Source organism: Blastocystis sp. subtype 4 (assembly GCF_000743755.1).
Source record: "Blastocystis sp. subtype 4 strain WR1 chromosome Unknown seqid_0011, whole genome shotgun sequence".
Taxonomy (NCBI): domain Eukaryota; class Bigyra; order Opalinata; family Blastocystidae; genus Blastocystis; species Blastocystis sp. subtype 4.
The window spans coordinates 68,974-86,180 of record NW_014569536.1 but is presented as its reverse complement, the minus strand read 5'-3'; the positions used below and the strand labels follow the sequence as shown (position 1 = coordinate 86,180).

The 17,207-nt window shown below is 41.1% G+C and overlaps 11 protein-coding genes across 11 annotated transcripts in view; 6 read left to right on the top strand and 5 right to left on the bottom strand.

Moving 5' to 3' along the window:
* Positions 1-1,426, bottom strand: part of JH06_5532 (hypothetical protein) — a gene marked incomplete at both ends in the record, with an annotated part of 1,917 nt that extends 491 nt beyond the window's left edge. Inside the window, 3 exons of the mRNA XM_014674355.1 lie at positions 7-1,041; positions 1,073-1,192; positions 1,226-1,426. Coding sequence (XP_014529841.1) covers positions 7-1,041; positions 1,073-1,192; positions 1,226-1,426 — 1,356 coding nt within the window. The remainder of the gene's footprint in view (positions 1-6; positions 1,042-1,072; positions 1,193-1,225) is intronic.
* A 342-nt stretch (positions 1,427-1,768) lies between these two features.
* On the top strand, positions 1,769-2,256 carry JH06_0175 (hypothetical protein; the record flags this gene model as incomplete). Its single annotated transcript, XM_014674350.1, has 4 exons — positions 1,769-1,835; positions 1,864-1,982; positions 2,032-2,124; positions 2,161-2,256. The coding sequence occupies 4 exons, from the start codon at positions 1,769-1,771 to the stop codon at positions 2,254-2,256; spliced, it is 375 nt and encodes a 124-aa protein (XP_014529836.1).
* A 929-nt stretch (positions 2,257-3,185) lies between these two features.
* Positions 3,186-4,839, top strand: JH06_0174 (sulfatase; the record flags this gene model as incomplete). Its single annotated transcript, XM_014674349.1, has 2 exons — positions 3,186-3,325; positions 3,354-4,839. 2 exons carry the CDS (start codon positions 3,186-3,188, stop codon positions 4,837-4,839), a joined length of 1,626 nt encoding a protein of 541 aa, XP_014529835.1.
* A 565-nt stretch (positions 4,840-5,404) lies between these two features.
* On the top strand, positions 5,405-6,031 carry JH06_0173 (putative H/ACA ribonucleoprotein complex subunit Gar1/Naf1; the record flags this gene model as incomplete). The annotated part of the gene is made up of 2 exons (XM_014674348.1): positions 5,405-5,529; positions 5,560-6,031. 2 exons carry the CDS (start codon positions 5,405-5,407, stop codon positions 6,029-6,031), a joined length of 597 nt encoding a protein of 198 aa, XP_014529834.1.
* A 330-nt stretch (positions 6,032-6,361) lies between these two features.
* Positions 6,362-7,518, top strand: JH06_0172 (thioredoxin; the record flags this gene model as incomplete). The annotated part of the gene is made up of 2 exons (XM_014674347.1): positions 6,362-6,420; positions 6,453-7,518. 2 exons carry the CDS (start codon positions 6,362-6,364, stop codon positions 7,516-7,518), a joined length of 1,125 nt encoding a protein of 374 aa, XP_014529833.1.
* A 176-nt stretch (positions 7,519-7,694) lies between these two features.
* On the bottom strand, positions 7,695-8,612 carry JH06_0171 (dullard-like phosphatase domain containing protein; the record flags this gene model as incomplete). The annotated part of the gene is made up of 3 exons (XM_014674346.1): positions 7,695-7,828; positions 7,859-8,445; positions 8,566-8,612. The coding sequence occupies 3 exons, from the start codon at positions 8,610-8,612 to the stop codon at positions 7,695-7,697; spliced, it is 768 nt and encodes a 255-aa protein (XP_014529832.1).
* Positions 8,613-8,954: 342 nt separating this feature from the next.
* On the top strand, positions 8,955-11,030 carry JH06_0170 (mitochondrial import receptor subunit tom70; the record flags this gene model as incomplete). Its single annotated transcript, XM_014674345.1, is given in 5 exon segments — positions 8,955-9,123; positions 9,157-9,596; positions 9,627-10,451; positions 10,467-10,549; positions 10,580-11,030. The coding sequence occupies 5 exon segments, from the start codon at positions 8,955-8,957 to the stop codon at positions 11,028-11,030; spliced, it is 1,968 nt and encodes a 655-aa protein (XP_014529831.1).
* Positions 11,031-12,749: 1,719 nt separating this feature from the next.
* On the bottom strand, positions 12,750-13,048 carry JH06_0169 (alpha/beta hydrolase fold domain-containing protein; the record flags this gene model as incomplete). The annotated part of the gene is given in 3 exon segments (XM_014674344.1): positions 12,750-12,809; positions 12,842-12,919; positions 12,932-13,048. 3 exon segments carry the CDS (start codon positions 13,046-13,048, stop codon positions 12,750-12,752), a joined length of 255 nt encoding a protein of 84 aa, XP_014529830.1.
* A 942-nt stretch (positions 13,049-13,990) lies between these two features.
* Positions 13,991-14,856, top strand: JH06_0168 (n-acetylglucosamine-1-phosphotransferase subunit gamma; the record flags this gene model as incomplete). Its single annotated transcript, XM_014674343.1, has 4 exons — positions 13,991-14,051; positions 14,082-14,214; positions 14,245-14,344; positions 14,374-14,856. The coding sequence occupies 4 exons, from the start codon at positions 13,991-13,993 to the stop codon at positions 14,854-14,856; spliced, it is 777 nt and encodes a 258-aa protein (XP_014529829.1).
* A 6-nt stretch (positions 14,857-14,862) lies between these two features.
* JH06_0167 (translation elongation factor EF1B) lies at positions 14,863-15,857 on the bottom strand (the record flags this gene model as incomplete). Its single annotated transcript, XM_014674342.1, has 3 exons — positions 14,863-15,519; positions 15,549-15,787; positions 15,821-15,857. 3 exons carry the CDS (start codon positions 15,855-15,857, stop codon positions 14,863-14,865), a joined length of 933 nt encoding a protein of 310 aa, XP_014529828.1.
* A 207-nt stretch (positions 15,858-16,064) lies between these two features.
* Positions 16,065-17,007, bottom strand: JH06_0166 (hypothetical protein; the record flags this gene model as incomplete). The annotated part of the gene is made up of 4 exons (XM_014674341.1): positions 16,065-16,150; positions 16,181-16,247; positions 16,278-16,777; positions 16,809-17,007. The coding sequence occupies 4 exons, from the start codon at positions 17,005-17,007 to the stop codon at positions 16,065-16,067; spliced, it is 852 nt and encodes a 283-aa protein (XP_014529827.1).
* Positions 17,008-17,207: the final 200 nt, after the last annotated feature.

Sequence of the window (17,207 nt, the reverse complement as noted above, 5' to 3'; positions counted from 1 at the left end):
CTGTACATTTGGAGGCTCATCATCAAATCCATCCAGGAAAGTCTCCAGCAATTCATCTGAATTGTCAATACGATCTGCGTACTCTCCAATGATCCAAATCATGGCTGACTTAGCCTCAGGTTCATCCAATGTATCCAGATTCTGACAAAGAGTACCAATGATGGACTCATACTTATTGGGATAACGACGGAAGATATCTCGAATCACAATAATAGCTTCCTGGACAACGTAGTTGGTCTTCTCTTGAATCAACTGGAGTAGAGCCTTCACACAACGCTCTGAAACCTTCTCCAGACGAATAGCCAAACGACCAATCGAACGTACAGCCTTACGAATCACTTCCACATCAACCTCCTGAGCATATCCCTTGAACTCTGTCAACACTTGCTCAATATTACGCTCAGTAGCCAACTTCACCATAATGTCCATCTTCTCCTTCTTCACGTAGATTGGATCATTATACTTACAGAAGAACACACGAATCTCTGTCTGTAACACATCAGGACGCTTCTGTACAATCAGATTGATGTTGCGCAACGACACATATTGGATCTCAGGATGTTCATTCGACAGAAGAGTCACAAGTGGAGGACCCATCTTACGCACCATAGCACGAATACTATCCTGACGAGTGATATGCTCCATGTACACCATTATCACCTTAATAGCACTCAGCACTACAGCTGTGTTACTATGCTGCATACGAGCCTGAATACGCTCAATCACAGCCTCAGCCTCACGTTCATCACGAGGTTCATAACGAGCCAAAGCATCCAGAATATACACTTGACCCCATTCCGAACACTCAGTCAGAGCCACAGTCAGCTTCTGCAACATGGATGTAGTAATCTTCATCACCTCACGAGGAGAGTTATCCTGAATTTCACAAAGAGCAGCCACAGCATTTGCCACCACAGCAGAATTCTCATCCGAAATCATATCATGAAGAGAATCAATGAAACCCTGTTCCTCCACCAGACTCGGACTAATATCATACAGCTTGCAAATACACATAGCAGCAGTCTTACGTACATAAGGATCCTATTCATCACTTCATCATATAGCAACCAACTGAATCAGAAATACACTTACGAAGAGGCTCCGTCAAATACTCACAAATACGCTCCACATGAATGCAACCCATTGTACGAACAGCAAGAGCACGAATCAAAGGATTCTGATCTGAAGCATCCTATTCTATCATTTTCATCCTCCTTTCACATACACGGATGAATGACTGGACAGCCAGAAGAGCCAAATCAGGCTTCTCATCAGCATAGTTGATCAAATACAAGTACACCAACTTCTTCATCTCAATGTCTCCCTGCTGCATGCAGTTAATGATATCAATGAACAACTTTGACACATCCTGACCCACAGTCATCAGAGCAATAACCTTCTTCAAAGCGTCCTTCTTCTCATCCATATTTGTAGATGCAAGCTGATCTTTCATTTCATTGAGCTCTCCTATTCATCACTCTTCTCTCTACGCAACCTACCCTTCTTGTTATCTCCGAAGAACTTCTTCTCCTTACTCACCACTTTCTTGATAATATCCATGATTTACTGATATATGACTCTTACCACGGAGTAATTGTGAGAATCAACGAAATGCAAGATCCGACACACACTATTCTTTAATACCTATTTGTCATGCACTACGACATGCATGCAAGTGAGAACGAAGGATCGACAATTACTCTGTTCTCCTTGTTGGTGCAGTTGAGTGTTTAGTAATCCAGTTATCTCATTTTAATCCTCTTTGGTTATGTCATCGAAGACAGTCTCTCAAAGGTTACCTAGTTCTCAGCAACTTTTAAATTGGATTCTTGAAGGTTGGTTTGAAACTGACATATGACTTAGATTATGGAAATAACTTCCGAGACGTTTCACTAATTGTAGAAGGGAAGCAACTTCAGAAAGCCACGAGTTTGATCGATTTAAAGCTGATCAAAAGAGTTATCACCATTCCAGATAGTATTGTATTCTACGAGTTTATAGTTCGATGTTGAATCTCTTAATAATATGTAGAAAAGTGGAAAGAATGAGGCGATTCGTTTTTGTCTTCCCGATCACTGTAATTGTTCTCAGTTCGCGTCCAACTTATCTGCGAACAAATCTATTGTATTTGTACTCTCTTCCATTTCTGGTCATTGGTAGTGTGAACATATGCTTGCAATTGCTTTGTTGAAGCATATGAAAATCGAAGTTCCAACAAAGAAGGTCAATTTAGTCGATGTTGTAGAATTACTATGATATGTTTCTTAATCATTCAAATTCCTTTTTATCCGCATGTGTTGAATTCAAATTCGGGTCCAATGAAACAAGAGAGTATTATCATACAAATCTATACCATTCTCAGGTTTTTATTTCTCTTTGATTGAAGTGCGAATAAAACTCTGTGAATGGACGTGGATACAATTCTTGTTACATTGGGTCATCTTCCACTGGTACGAAATCTATAATTCCCTATGACATTCCAGACAGTTCGAAAACATGTTTATGACCTTGTTACCTTCGCAAATGCTGTTGACAGTGCAGTGAGTCTTCTGGACTCTGGTTCAAGTCGGCATTCTAGTTCTGCAAATCTTGCTGGTGAGAGGTGGTAATGAAATCCTTATTTGATCCAATAGTGATTTGGTGACGACTTCTTCCAGTAACTCCAATAATCCTACAAACGCGAAGCAGACAGATTTGTCAAAGAGCATTATGAGTCTTCGGAGACTGTATCTCTGCTTCAGCGATTTGATCGACCTCCTGGAGTCTTGTGCTGAAGCACTGGATGACGGTAAAAGGAAATCTCTATATAGTCAGATAGAGCCATCTGTCGGTCTGGTCCGAGTAGCTTTCTGTTGGTTCTTATTATCCTGTAGAATACATTGAATGAGATTCGAGACCGTTATTACTGTACGTTAGAAAGTCGAGGAGTTCATCTGGCCTTCTCTCAAATCTTCAGTTGTTTAGATTCTTTTGTCGCTGCTATTCACCAGGAGCGAGAGAATATGAAGAGTGTGAAGGAAGTCGGAGAGCATCCGAACATCCTGCTCGTGTTGATGTCGGGTGTATCATTTAGAGACGTGCAAGAGTCTACTCAGCGGTATATTCCTCGAAGTGACGTCTTTCCATGTGATGATCGTCCTCTTCCGATCCCTTCGTTTGTCGAATCCGACCTAAGTGATAGTTATATGAAGCCTTCATCTCCGGGTCTATTGGACTGGGATCAGATGAATGAGGGTGGATCCTTTGGCCTCCAACTGGATGGTGAGGAAGACATTAAGACACCGATTCGTCGTCGTCCTCATCCAATGCATTCGCGTAGTAACAGGTAGGCTTTGGAGAGGAATATTATCTAGTCCATCGATTGGTAAGCCTGTGAAATATCCCAATATTGCTCATTTCGCTCATACGGCTATATCGCTGCCGAATCACTATTCAGCTGCAGGAGGAGAATGTCCAGGCAGGGCAACTGTCCTTACTGGTCAGCTACCACCTGTTCATGGTGTACGTACATCACTGGAGAAGACTGGAGCACGCAGCGAGCTAAAAGTAGACGAAGTGCCGACGATGGGTCACTACTTGGCGCAATCGGGATATGATGTCGTCTATAAGGGAGAGTGGGGACTTAGTGAAGTGCAAGCATTCCAGGAACATCCACTTTTAGACCTCCTGGGTGTGGAACGGGATACAGGGGAGGATTTACAGCCATTTGGCTTCCAGGGATGGGAGGCGCATTGTGGAGGTGATTGGTATCAGCGCAGTCTGCAGACCACGAGTGAGGCTCTGGAGTACGTACGTCGACGTCAGTCGGTCATGTCGGCTCAGAGTTTACGAGGAAGCCAACCACCACCGTGGGCCTTGGTAGTGAGTTATCCAGATATCATGCCGAACTTAGCAGAGGTCAGTGATGGCTGTCAGGAGATTGTCGAGCGAGATAGCGAAGGTGGAGATAATGACTGTTATGTTAGTGGGAGTCTCTCCTTCGGGAACATGCATGATGTGACGACAATCCGTCAGCGAGATCGAAGTAGGCGTATGAACCGTAATACGTGGTCAGGAGAAGCTCCAGAAGGACGTCCTGCGGTACAGAAACAGTTTATGGAACATTGTGAGCGTGTGGTGAAGATAGGAGTTGAAGAACAATATGAGGACAATGCCAAGCGACTGGACCAGATGTTGGGAGAGTTACTTCAAGAAGTACTCCGTAGTGATGGAGGTGACACAATCATCATTCTGACCTCTGTGAATGGGAACTGTGAGGGTGATCATGGTGTGTGGGGATGTTGTTACAATGCCTACAATCAGAGTATTCATGTTCCATGTCTCATCTTCGTGCCTACACAGTTCTATTCCATTCAACGTTCATTGCAACAGCACTCAGCCAGTTCCATGACCTCTTCAATCGATATCCTACCATCGATTCTCTCAATGGCAAGCGTAGATGCAAACGAGATGAAGCAGATCCTCACGGCCACACATAAGAAGGTTCCTACGCTAGTGGGGCAAAATCTGTGTGAGTGTGGGAAGGAACGACAACTGAAATGTGTGTATTATCAGAATGAGGATGTAGCCATGCCGTTGCCACGAGCTTCCTCCTTCTCTGTTCTCTCTTCAGTATTTGAAGAGTCACACTCTTTCACGGAGCATATCACGTTGAAACGGTCAGTAGCAGCAATCATAACGCAAATCCAAGAGGAGACGGAAGATCGGTGTCTGAAACTATGTTACTATAGTAGTGATCCTCGTTCTTGTGCGTATTTGCAGACGGGCAAAGAGGATACAAGTCTTTGTGAATGGGAATGTTATGATCTAACGAATGATCCAGAGGAGGTAACGATATAATGGAAGTGTGATGTGTAGATGCGAAATCTTTGTTTTTGTGAGAAAGAAAAACCCATTATAGAGCGGTTGAAAACAATACTTCGCAATGAGTATTCGCGATTATGTGTCATTGTAGGAAATTTGAATTTTCATGATGGGAAGGATTCGGAGACAAAAGAGAACAAAGCAGCAACACGATTCTCTCTGTTTCATGTGTATTGTGGAGATCGAAAAAGTGTCAAGTGGCAACAGTTTTACGTGCTTGTACTTGCACTTGTTGTCAGTGCCATCGCGATTATTGTACGTTATTTATTGTCTTAGCATTGTTTGTTTCCATGGACGTAAATGAAATCAATTTGGATGATTTAGACAATTCAGACATCAGCAGCGGGTGGAATAGTTCTGAGGATGAAGCTCCTGTTATGGAAGTCGAGAGTGATAACCCCCAAGACATCCAACAACCACTGGATTATGAACAAGCGAATGAAGAGATTCATTGTATGGAAAGTGATGATGATCCTGAAACTGTTCCCCGTTCCCTTTGATGTAACATTCTCATATAATAGGTACAGAACATGAGATTTCTATGGATAAAATCGAAGTAGAAGAGTACAATATTGATCCAACTCTCAACATGTTACTTGTTCGAGCTGGTATTGTTTCTCATGTTCTCGATTCCAGTTACATTGTTGACGCAGGGCAGAATGCAAAGTGAGTTCGCATGGCAACATCAATGTCTAGAGCGATTGAAGAAAATACAATTTTGTTTCAAAAGAGTATGGAACCTGTTGGCCGTATTATGGAAGTGTTTGGTCAAGTGGAACATCCATACTATGTGCTTCGGTGGCCCAAAAGTAGAGATGATCCACATCTTGCTGTTGGAGATACTGTATATATGAATAATACAGATGTCCATTTCATTCTTCCAGCACAGTTGAATACTACTGGAACAGATGCCTCTAACTATTACGATGAAGAGCCATCTGAGAAGGAACGTGTACTGATTGAATGTACTGAAGATGTAAAAGGGGAGGAAGTTCCAGACGAGTCTGGTTTAACGGAAGTGAACTATCAGCAAGACTATATCATTCCCTCAGAAGCTCCCTATCGTGGGAACGCTCCTCGCATGCAACCTGCAGAAACAATACCAATACCATCTCCAGTATCTCAAGATACGAGCGGGATGGATATCTTGAGGAATTCATACTTTTAGTACATTGTTTCCCAAAACAAGTGGTGCTAGGTTATCCTTTCACATAGATAAGTGCAGTTAGGACCAATAGGAAGAATTCGAAATAGATCTAAGTTGCTGTTGATTCTACAGACACTCTTGTATAAAACAACGGTTGCAGAATAAAATATTTGATAAGCAAATGAACATGAGAGAGTAACTGAGAATCTGGTAAACAAGTGAGTCGAAGCATTTATGTCAGCATTTCAAAGATTGAACAGCATGTAACTCAGAATGAATGTGAGAAAGGGTTATGGAATAATGGAAGGTTCTGGAGTGAGTAGTAGAATTCTAAATCCCATTGATTTTAACATGTTTGAGACAATTGAGGATTTACTGGACCATCCCGATCATTTTGACAACGTTCAGAAGTATGCTTGAGTGATTATGACCTAGCAAATAGATCATATGTTCAAGCGATTGAAGCTATTGATGAGTATCTGAAATCAGATTCACAGAATAAGGAAGCCTTGGAATTGAAGATCAAGTTGTTGATGCGCGTTCAACGGTTTTCTTTAGCTAAGCAACTAGCAAAGCGGTGTTTGATGTTAGGAGGAGAAGAATCGAAGTATCTTGAGTTGTATGGAGATGCTTCTTTACAGTCAGGAGACTTTGAAGGTGCTGAACATATCTATGCACGGGCATATAAGTTGGATCCTGATAGTTCGTATCATTTTGGACAAAAGTACAAGCTTTGTAAAGAGCTGAACAAGATAAAGAAGGAAGGAAATGACTTGGTAAGTCGGCAGAAGATTGAAGAGGCGATTGTGGCGTATTCGAAGGGTTTGGAAGCATGTCAGAAACAGGAACTTGCATGTGGCTATGTGTTTTTAAATAATCGGTCTGCATGTTATATGAACAGTAAGCGATATCAAGAGGCCCTTGCCGATATTGACGCTTCACTTCAGTTGTATCCATATTTCTTCAAGCCATATTTGCGCCGTATTCAGTGTGTCAAGCAGTTGCAGCTTAGTGAGAGGATGAGTACAATTCCCAGTGATTATCTAAATGCTCTCTATACCATGGGTTTCAAAGATAAGGCAGTGAGTGCGGAGTATTTATCATTTTTGCGTCAGAATCGAGTCTTCAAAACCAATGTAAATCCTATTAGCAATACACAGGACTTGGATCGAGTCATTTCGATTAACCCAGATACTCTCATTGTGTTGGATATATATGCTTCTTGGTGTGGTCCATGCAAGATGTTGGCTCCGATTCTGGATGATCTATCTGTAACACATCCTACAGTGATTTTCTTGAAGGTTGATGCAGATAAAACACGAGAAGTCTCGACAATGTTCCATGTTGATGCATTCCCAACTATCGTGTTACTGAAAGGAGGAAAGACACTAGACCGCATTGTCGGTTATGATCCTGATAAATTGGAGATGATGATCAACGATCATATGGGATTGGAGGTTGACATGAAGGGAGTGAATTGGTTTTGTTTGTTGATATTAATTCTTTAACCATCTGATTTGAGAATGTATTAATTGAAGTGTATTAATGATTCAACAAGTGACCATAATAATAATAACTGGTAATTGATGATTAGAGACCATTAATTCAGTTCATTTATTCAACCCGCTCCTAGAATCCAAAATAAATGAATTGAATAATTGTTTCAACAAAGAGAGGAAAAGATTTAAATGATCTTGTTGAGAGATAAAACAGTACGCACATCGTCAACCGTCCTCATTAGATCTAAAAAGGGAAGTAACCGTAGTAGCTCTTTATCCTTGCCATCGCCGTACCAGCTACTGATTGGAATGGCATTCGCTACGAATAAAACTCTAACCCAATACACACATTTATCATACCGAAAACACTCCGGGTTGTTATCGACAATCATAGCAGAAGCAGCATTAGAACATGCAGTTTCCACTCGCTTGACCACTGTGCCATTTATTACCATGCAATCGTCTTTGTAGAGGCGTTTTCGAACTCGTCCCTTCGGATCAATAACGTTCAGAACAGCATCAGCATAAGGTTTCTCTCCAGCCGTGAATACAACCACGTTAAACCACTCGCAAACACGATCCAGAAACTCGTCCAGATAAGGGCGTTTGTACACATAAAAACTAACATATTTGTTGTTGCGCAATATCGTTACACCAATACTCTCTAGTGATGGGATCATCAACGATAGATCAGAATATCTGCAAGAATAGACAAGAGTCTCATCCAAATCCAGAATCAATGTATGACGATGAAGAGGGAGATGAATAATTGTCTCGCGCAACTTACAACCGTAGTACCGCAGATAATTGCATTTTGTTTTACCACGAATTCTCTTCTTGTATATATGTTGGCAATTGGAGAGAAGAAAACCTCGGACTAGATCCTGATCTTGACTACTTAGAAACCGAACCCAAGCAATCCATCGAGTAATCACCCTATAATTAATAAGATTCCAGAACTAAAACAGAAGAAACGAGTTGAATACCAAAGAAGAAAGAATAAAGATACATATGGAGAAACTAGATAATTAGTTAGCATCAGAGAACCTAGCATACCCAATAATAGCGATAAGAGATAGGATGATGTTATACCACTCAATCATGATCCAAACTGATCAAGAAGTAATTATCTTTGGTCAAATAACTAAAAGAAAGGGGATTCTCAATCTAGTCTTGAATCCCTAACCAAAACTGAATTAGGTAAAACAAGTAGATGTTATAAGAAGAGATGAAATGGAAGCTATTTGTTTGGGATTGGCTTATAAGGGCTGGGATTATAGCTTCTTAGAATATGATTGCAGTCAATAGTTCCGAAGAAATGGATTAATTCTGTATAATTCCAACAAGGATCTTCTTCAAGGAGATGTAGGTGATAAAGAAAGTAGAATTCCCGTGATCACCGAGTACAAAAGTAGGTATTTCTTTTACTAAAGGTCTTCTGTCCAATGTCCAATTCGAGTGAGCAGTGTGATGATAGAAGAGCTTATGACCTAGATCAGAAAACGACTGTTCTTGTAGCTACTGCTCTAGGTTTAGTCACGGCTCTCGCAGTGTTCATTTACAGAAGAAGGAATAATAAGACGAAGAGAAACGATAAGACTGAGAAAGAGACTGGTATTGGGATTTTTCTCCGTAAGTGATTTGTAGAAGTGGAGAATCAACAGAAGGATCTTGGTGGAGAAGAGGTAGCAAAAGGAGCATCTTCTCCGGTTACTTCTGCCTCTCCTATCGTTCCTGAATCTGTGTCTTCGGTTCCTGTAGTAGAAGAGATCCCCGCGTCTGAGGCGATTCCATCGTCTACAACATCCATCCCTTCATCTCCGAGTTCCTCTTCTGTCCCTACAGAGACTGAAGCACCTGCTCCAGACACTTCATCTGCTCCTACTCCTGCTTCTGTACCCACTCCTTCTCCTGCCAAGAAGAGTACTTCGTTTGTCGATCTTTACAACGGTGCAAAGAAACTTTTCAATGCTCAGAAGTATGAGGAAGCCCTCGTTCAATTCAATAAGGCTATTGAAGCCTCTCCTGCGAATAACAGTCAGATGAAGACTCTCATCTATTCTCGTGCCTCCTGCCTGAAGAAGCTCGTAGTCTTGATATTCAATAATGATGGATAGAACCGTTTGGAAGAAGCTGTTAGCGATTATACCAAGTGTATTGAATTGGATAGTAAGTACTCTCGTGCCTACAAGGCTCGTGCAACCATTGAAATGAGTCTCGATCGTCCAGAAGATGCAATGCGCGACTTCTCTTACTGCTATCTGTTAGACACACTTACTCATGGCGATATTCAACCTACTCCTGATGGTATGGAGACAGCAATTCAAGTGTTGGCGAAGAAGGATGTAGAGAAGGAACAAGAGCGTCGTCGTACTGATTCCTCTTATGTACCCACGTTACCATCCAAGCAGTTCCTTGCTTTTTACTTCAGTACCCTTGTGAGTGAGAAGAGTGATTGTTACAATTCGGAACATCTGCCATTGGAGGAGTTGACTCGTCGTATTGAGCATTATCCTGAAGAGAATGAACAGAAGTCAAAGGGAGACCTGCTGTTGATGCGTGGAGGACAGTATAAGAGTCAGCAGATGTATAATGAGGCGTTTGAAGATTTTAAGAAGGCTGCAGACCCAGAGAATGGGTGTACTCAACTGAAGACTGCCCAGCTCGAGAAAGCCACCTTCTTGAGTCTGTGTGGTGATGTAAATTCTTCTCATCCCATTCTGAAGGCCTTATATGAGAGTGGAGATCGGAATGTGAATATGCTGGTGAAGTATGCGTCTTGTCTGTTAGAGTTGGGAGATGAGAAGCATCGTGTGATCTTTGATGAGGCTGTGTCGTGCAATCCAAGTGAGAGTGATGGTTACTTCCATCGTGGTCAGATGTATTTCTTAGAAGGAAATACCGAGAAGTCATTGAGTGTAGACAAGAAGGGAAAAAATGAGGTGTAGGACTTGAAGGAGGCGACACGTCTTCAACCGAACTTTGCTATCGCATATGTACAGATTGCATTCTGTTATATGAACATGGGTAATGTGGATGGGTAAAAGAGAGAACGAAAGTTGATTCATAGTGCTATTGAGAGCATGAAGCGGGGTATTGCATGTGGTGACACTAATAAGGCTCAAGTTCTGAGTCATTTTGGTGAACTGTATATGTCGATGGGTCGTATGAAGGAAGCTGAAGACTGTTTTGCAAAGGCACAAAAAGAGAATCCTCGTTGGGTGTATTCATATGTGAATCAGGCCAACTTGGTGTTGCAGGTACAGCAAGATTATTTAGGAGCAGGAAAATTGTTAAAGAAGGCTATGACTATTGACAAGTCGTGTGTTAGTGTGTATCTCCAGATGGCTCAGTTGCATATGTTGTGTCAAGAAATGGACGATGCTACGGAGATGTTGGATAAGGGATTGCAAGAGGCACGAACAGAGAATGATATGCAGCAAGTATTTGCAATGAAAGAGACAATGACTTATCAACGAGCTGCCATGGAAAAGTACCAAGATTCCTTGAAGACAGAATAAATTCCTTTACTAACCTGTTTGTTAAGAAACAATGAACCTTTGACGACGTATTTCCTCCCATGTAACTCGATGATCTGGTCGTTTGTGTAGTTGATCATGTCTTCTCTTTGAGAAAGGAACATATTTCTTTGATTCTATGTGGGACTCATCGACAGACCCATTCCATTCATCGTGCCCAATGTACTGATTGATATCAAATGGTCGTGATTCCCAAGAAGTGATTTGTGGTTGAACCGTTTCCTCCACAGGGGGAATCGATGTACGATGATATCCTTCCTTTTCTTCTTCCTCTGCTGGAGCAATTGTAGTCCCATGATATACCTCTCTCTCTTCATTCTCTGCAGGGGCAATTCCAGTACTATGATATTGTTCTCTCTCCTCCTTTTCTGCAGGGGCAATTCCAGTCCCATGATAAACTTCCTTCTCCTCTTTCTCTGCAGGCGCGATTCCGGTCCCATGATATTCCTGAGATGCATGTTTCTCTACTACACTTGCTATGATTGCTGCTTCACGAACTTGTCTCTCACGTTTCCTCTGATTCATCTCCATACCTCTGTTCTCCTGATTCACTTCCATATCCTTTCTCTTGGGATCCTCTTCTTGACTTTGTGGACTCGCCTTCACTCCTCGTATCATCTCACCCATATTCACCGCCTTTCCAGGTTTTGCTACAACAACAACCTGACCCGAATAGATATTTCCTGCACGAATAATGGAGGATTCTAGTCTATCCAAATAACCTTTCTGATATTGAGCAGAAAACTGATATTCCTGGTTTACACGACGAATCATCGTTACAACATCATGTAAACTACCTTGAATGTGATAACTGGAACCATGGACTTCATGATTAGGAGTTGTGTAAACGATTGAAGTAATAGTATCAATACGACTGATTTCCGGAGTATCAGCAGAAAAGTAGCGTTGCCTAAAATTCAAAGAAGCAGTTGGACATACATTTTATTGAGATTTGAAGCAAGTGTGATATCACGAAGAGCCGTATCTAAACTCACATCCACGTGTTTTCCTTTCTCTATCTATCAAATAATAATAAAATAAGGACGTAATGAAGGTACAGACTGCACTACGGGCTCTTCCAGGTTTCTACAATCAAAAATTCAGCAAACACTCACTTTTCATTATAACCCAACTCTCTGAGAAACTCAGCTGTTCGTGACTTGCCATGTTCCGTGAAGATTCTACCCATAATTTTCTAGATTCATCAAAACCTTTTCCTCATCTCCGTAGCTAACTGTGATTTAGGTAACTGGCACAATCCCATAAGACAATTGCCATAGCTCTGAACCCATTCTTCAAATGCAAGTAAACCGGTAACTATTCGTCAGTTATAATAACAAAACATACTAACTAATACATTCTGCAAAATGACTTCCTTCCTTACAGAAAAGATACTTCCAAGAATGGAAACAGCGCCACCAGTTGCAACAATAAAAGCTGTTCTTAGTTTCCTCTTCTTCTGGCACTTGGTGATCAGATGAGATTCTTCTTCGGTAAACTGATAGTCATTGCTTTTCCTACAGTCAGAAAGTGCATACTACATGCTTACTGGCACTGAGCGACTCCGCCTCGCACAAAGGCTTCAACCTTTCCCATTTCTGGGTCTCCGACAATGATATTATTCTCTGTAGTCGAGAAAATATCATCCATTCTAAACGTCAGGAGTGAAGAAGCGATGTGTGATCATGAACAAACAGAGTTTCAAAGTACACCTGACTCCTGAAGTAGCTCCGATTTTAGTTTAAACTTCGTTAAGTACTCCTATAGAGAATTGACTATCTCCTTTCACTTACCAAGAATTCTCTAATAAAACGGTAGTATGCGGCTTCTGGATGACACCAACTCTCGATATTGTTATGTCCTGCTCCTTCCTATTCCTCAACCTCAATCTCCGTTTCTACCACAAAGAGACATTTATAACGATATTTCTCAGGTGTTTTCATAAACATCCACTTGGCATGCCAAATGGGTACGATCACATCATGCTTTCCATGAATCATACAAACAGGACAACAGATGCGTCCAATCTAGGGTTAAAATTGATTCGAATCTGTACAATATCACAAGAGGGAAACATATCATGAGTTGAAGTCGTCCGAAAGTTACTCACAACTCGATAAATCGATGTGAAACAACTCTGGAGAATAACACCTCCTACGCGAATATTGGACTGTTCTGCTAGATAAACAGCGGTATAGAGGGATACGGCACTTCCCAGAGAATGACCAAACCTACAACTCATTCTCCTAAAGTAATACTACAAAACGATTCTCTCTGGTTCAATTCGCAAACTATTCACCAAATACTCCACAACTCTAACACCAGTTTTCTTGACTGCTTGTTCCGAGAGTGGTTCTCTTAGCTTTATTGATATAATAGCATGCTTACGTGTTCCGTCCATAACCAGGATAATCATAACTCACAACATCGCAGTAGACCTGATGAGACATACAACGTAGGAAATGTCTTCTATAATATGAAACTAAGTAATAACCACTAACAATTGACTAATATCTTCGGCATTCGCATGACTGTACACAATAGTGTATTGAGCTGAATATAGAGACTTGATGTACATCACTGGAATGTGCTCATCACTATTAGTGAGTCAATGTCTAATGCTCTACATTTCGTAATAAGAACAACTTCCAAAGGAATTTGGATTATATGTACACTTTGGAGGCATATAAAGCAGTCTTTGAATGGCTGCGTTCATGATTGAGAATCACTCTGATCTAGAAATGAGACGGATATTCTGGATTCTTGTTGTTGTATTGTTATTTTATTCGTCTGCCTCTGTAATGGTCCGAATAACGGACAGGAAGCCCAAATGGGTTCTTGCCGCTGAAAGAAATGCGCAATCATCATATAAAGATGCAGATAATCCATCTGCAACTTCATCTAATCAGTCAGGAGATCCAGCGACTGATTCGCATAGTTTTATGGATACGACTCTAGATGATATGAATATCCCTCGGAGGCGAGAACCAGTGATGTTTAGTGGTATGAATGGTGTCAAATGAAGATGCATAGGACCTGAAGAACTCCGTCCACTTTCATCTATATGTGCTCGGTATGTAGATTCTCGGTATCAATTTCTTGTATGTCCCTACCGTTTTGTGAATCAGATCGAAGTCGGTGAGTCTTCATTCCGTGGGTGTATTGGGTATTTTTATATGTAATTTCTGATTTATAGAATCTGGGAATCTTATACTGAACCGCCTCAATCAAATGAAGTCCGTCTTCTAATGACAGATGGTGATTTCTGTCCAGGGGAGGTCAGCCGCGAGACAGAAGTGAGAGATACTTTTGCTTTGAATTGTAGGTGGTGATATCTTGTGATGCATCTCTGACTGAACCTCTCTATGTGTCGTCAGTTAACGAGATTGCTATGTGTCACTACAGCGTTGAGGCTTCCTCTCCCTATGTGTGTGGAATTAGAACAGAGACCTCTGTTCCTGTTGAGCAGGATGTAGAAATTGGAGAGCGGATGCCTAGTCAGGAGAATGAAGACCAGTTGTCTGTGAATGACGAAAGCCCATCCCGTTTTGACGATGAGGCATTCCCTCTAGACGATACTCGTCAACTACTTTTAGATGATGAGGACCAACTTCCCTTAGATGAGGATCAACATCTACAAGATGACTATCCATATCAAAGTGGTATGTTTCTCGATTCTCTGACGAGACTAGAAAGCAGTATTATAGAACAGATTCGGAATGAAATTGTCGATTTATCAGCCCAGTTACTCGAATTGCAGCAGATTCTTGAACACTTAGACCAATATCAGGTTTATTACAAACACTAGCTAAAACTACTTCCCCACTTGCATTCTCACAAACTTTTCAATCCCCAAAATGCAATTAGTCTCCTTTCCCAGTTTCTGAAGCATCTTCGCAATCGAACCTTGCTTTTCATCCAAAATATATAACTGGTCCATCAACACACTTTGCTTGTAGAATTCTCCCATCTTCCCTTCAATCATACGATTCATGATCTTCTCTGGTTTATTCAATTTCTTCACCGAATCCATAATAACACTCTTTTCCCTCTCGAGAACATCTCCCGGAATCTCGTCCCGAGTCAGATAGAGAGGATTGGCGGCAGCAATATGCATTCCAATCTTATGGAGTGCATCTCGATCCACCTTCGAACTATCTCCCTTAATGGAGAACGAAACAAGAGTAGCAATTTGACTCATATTTGGCCCAACAGAATTATGTTGATAGGAACACAAAATACTACTCGATGTAGCAGGTTCCACACAACAACTTCTGCGAAGGAGAATATTCTCTCCCAGTTTTGCTATCACTTCTTTCAAACTATCATCGACAGACAGACCACTGGGTAAAATCTGCTTTTCAATATCCGCAACATTGGTAAGTCCAGTATCAAACACTACTTTAGAGATGTCACTAGCAACTTTCTGGAACACTTCATTTCTAGCAACAAAATCTGTTTCACAAGAGAGCTATTATTCAAACGAGTTTCCAAACTTACTTCTACCATAACACCTCGTTTCTCTGTTACAACAGATGCAATGACACCCTGGGTAGTTGTTCTCGAGCTCACCTTATTGACTCGTTTCATTCCTTGTTTGCGAAGGACTTCTACTGCCTTCTCAAGGTTTCCATCTACACCTTCGTGCTGAAGGGCCTTTTTACAATCCATCATAGGAGCTCCAGTAAGATCTCGGAGCTGTTTCACCATTGCAGCAGTAACCGTGGTAAATGAACGAGCTACGATATTATCGAACTTGCAAACTCACCTACTCGACAATGCCTTCAACAAAAGGGATCGGGCCAACATGGGAGAAAGATTATGGAAACAAACATATCAACTCCGCTTTATTCGCTTACTATTTACAGTTTCATCTATTCCCTGATTTAGCTCCATGATTTTTGTGATGTTTTCGATAGAGAAGATGATATTTAGTCTTTCGGGAGTCAGGATCCTCTTCAGTAACTCTGGATTCTGCTTGATCAGCATTCGGTATATAGGTGTAGTTTTTATAAACTATATATCACAGACTCCAACTTCCATTACATTAACAACCACATTAGGATGTTTCCTCACAATCGTTAGGAATGCGGCTTTTTGAGCTACATATAACAATCCTCTCCCGCTCCTACATTCTGTTAGCACTACTGGTTTTCTAGAGAGTCGGTAATTGTGTTCCCTCTTCTTCAAACATTCTTTCTAGAGGTGATTAGACTCTGAATCTGTTACTTGTGCAGATGTGAACACGAGTTTTCGTCCAAGTCTGGGCTCAATGATCTCTGCAATTGCTTCATGCTTTTGCTTCTTCAGTATGGATTCAGGAGTCAATACAATATTCACAAGGGACTGAAGTAGTTGGTCATCTTCAAGGCATTCTCGTAGTCCAGGATTGAGATCCAGAAAACTGATTACCAACGGATTTGTAAATATAATATCTTTCATAAGAGGAAGATCTTGAAGAACCTTCCGAAACAAATCAATTCGTGTAAACTTCATTAATAATTCATCATTGGAAATAACAATAGGCACAAGTTCTTCCATAGACATGGTTAATCCATATTTGCATTTGTCCATTGTCACCGTTTCAAACTCTCGAATCACCTTCTCATCGGTTTCTTTTGTTGTAGGCTTGGAATCCGAAATCTTCTTACAGAGAGAAACCAGGTAGTCTTCCACTTCTTTCTCCCGTGATTCTAGGGCCCTATCTCGCTGTTCAATCGTTTTCACGGCTGTTATGGAAGTTGTATTGGTAATGTCTACATGTAATCTCGTAGATAATGTACGGACGATAAAAGTCAATTGTCTTGTCGTCATCGAGGATAGTACCATCAATAAGAAGAGAAATACGATACTCCAAGTTGTGAGTGACCGATTGGATTTCTTTCTTCAAAGTAGCAACGGTATTACTTTTGTCGATATCCATCGTAACAGTTTCCCCGGACAGAAATCGTACAATCATTGTTATGGCGTAGAAACTGAAATGAAGAGTTACAAATTCGTGCATGCACCAGTTTTCATTCGTGCGGACATCCTATCATCATTTTGTATGAATTTGCCTCCTATATTTATAACAGAAGATAGTGTTCATTAGGAAACAAGTGAAAAGAAAATATGTTTGTTCATTCCATATTGCACTCAGATAGACCTAAGCTTGATATG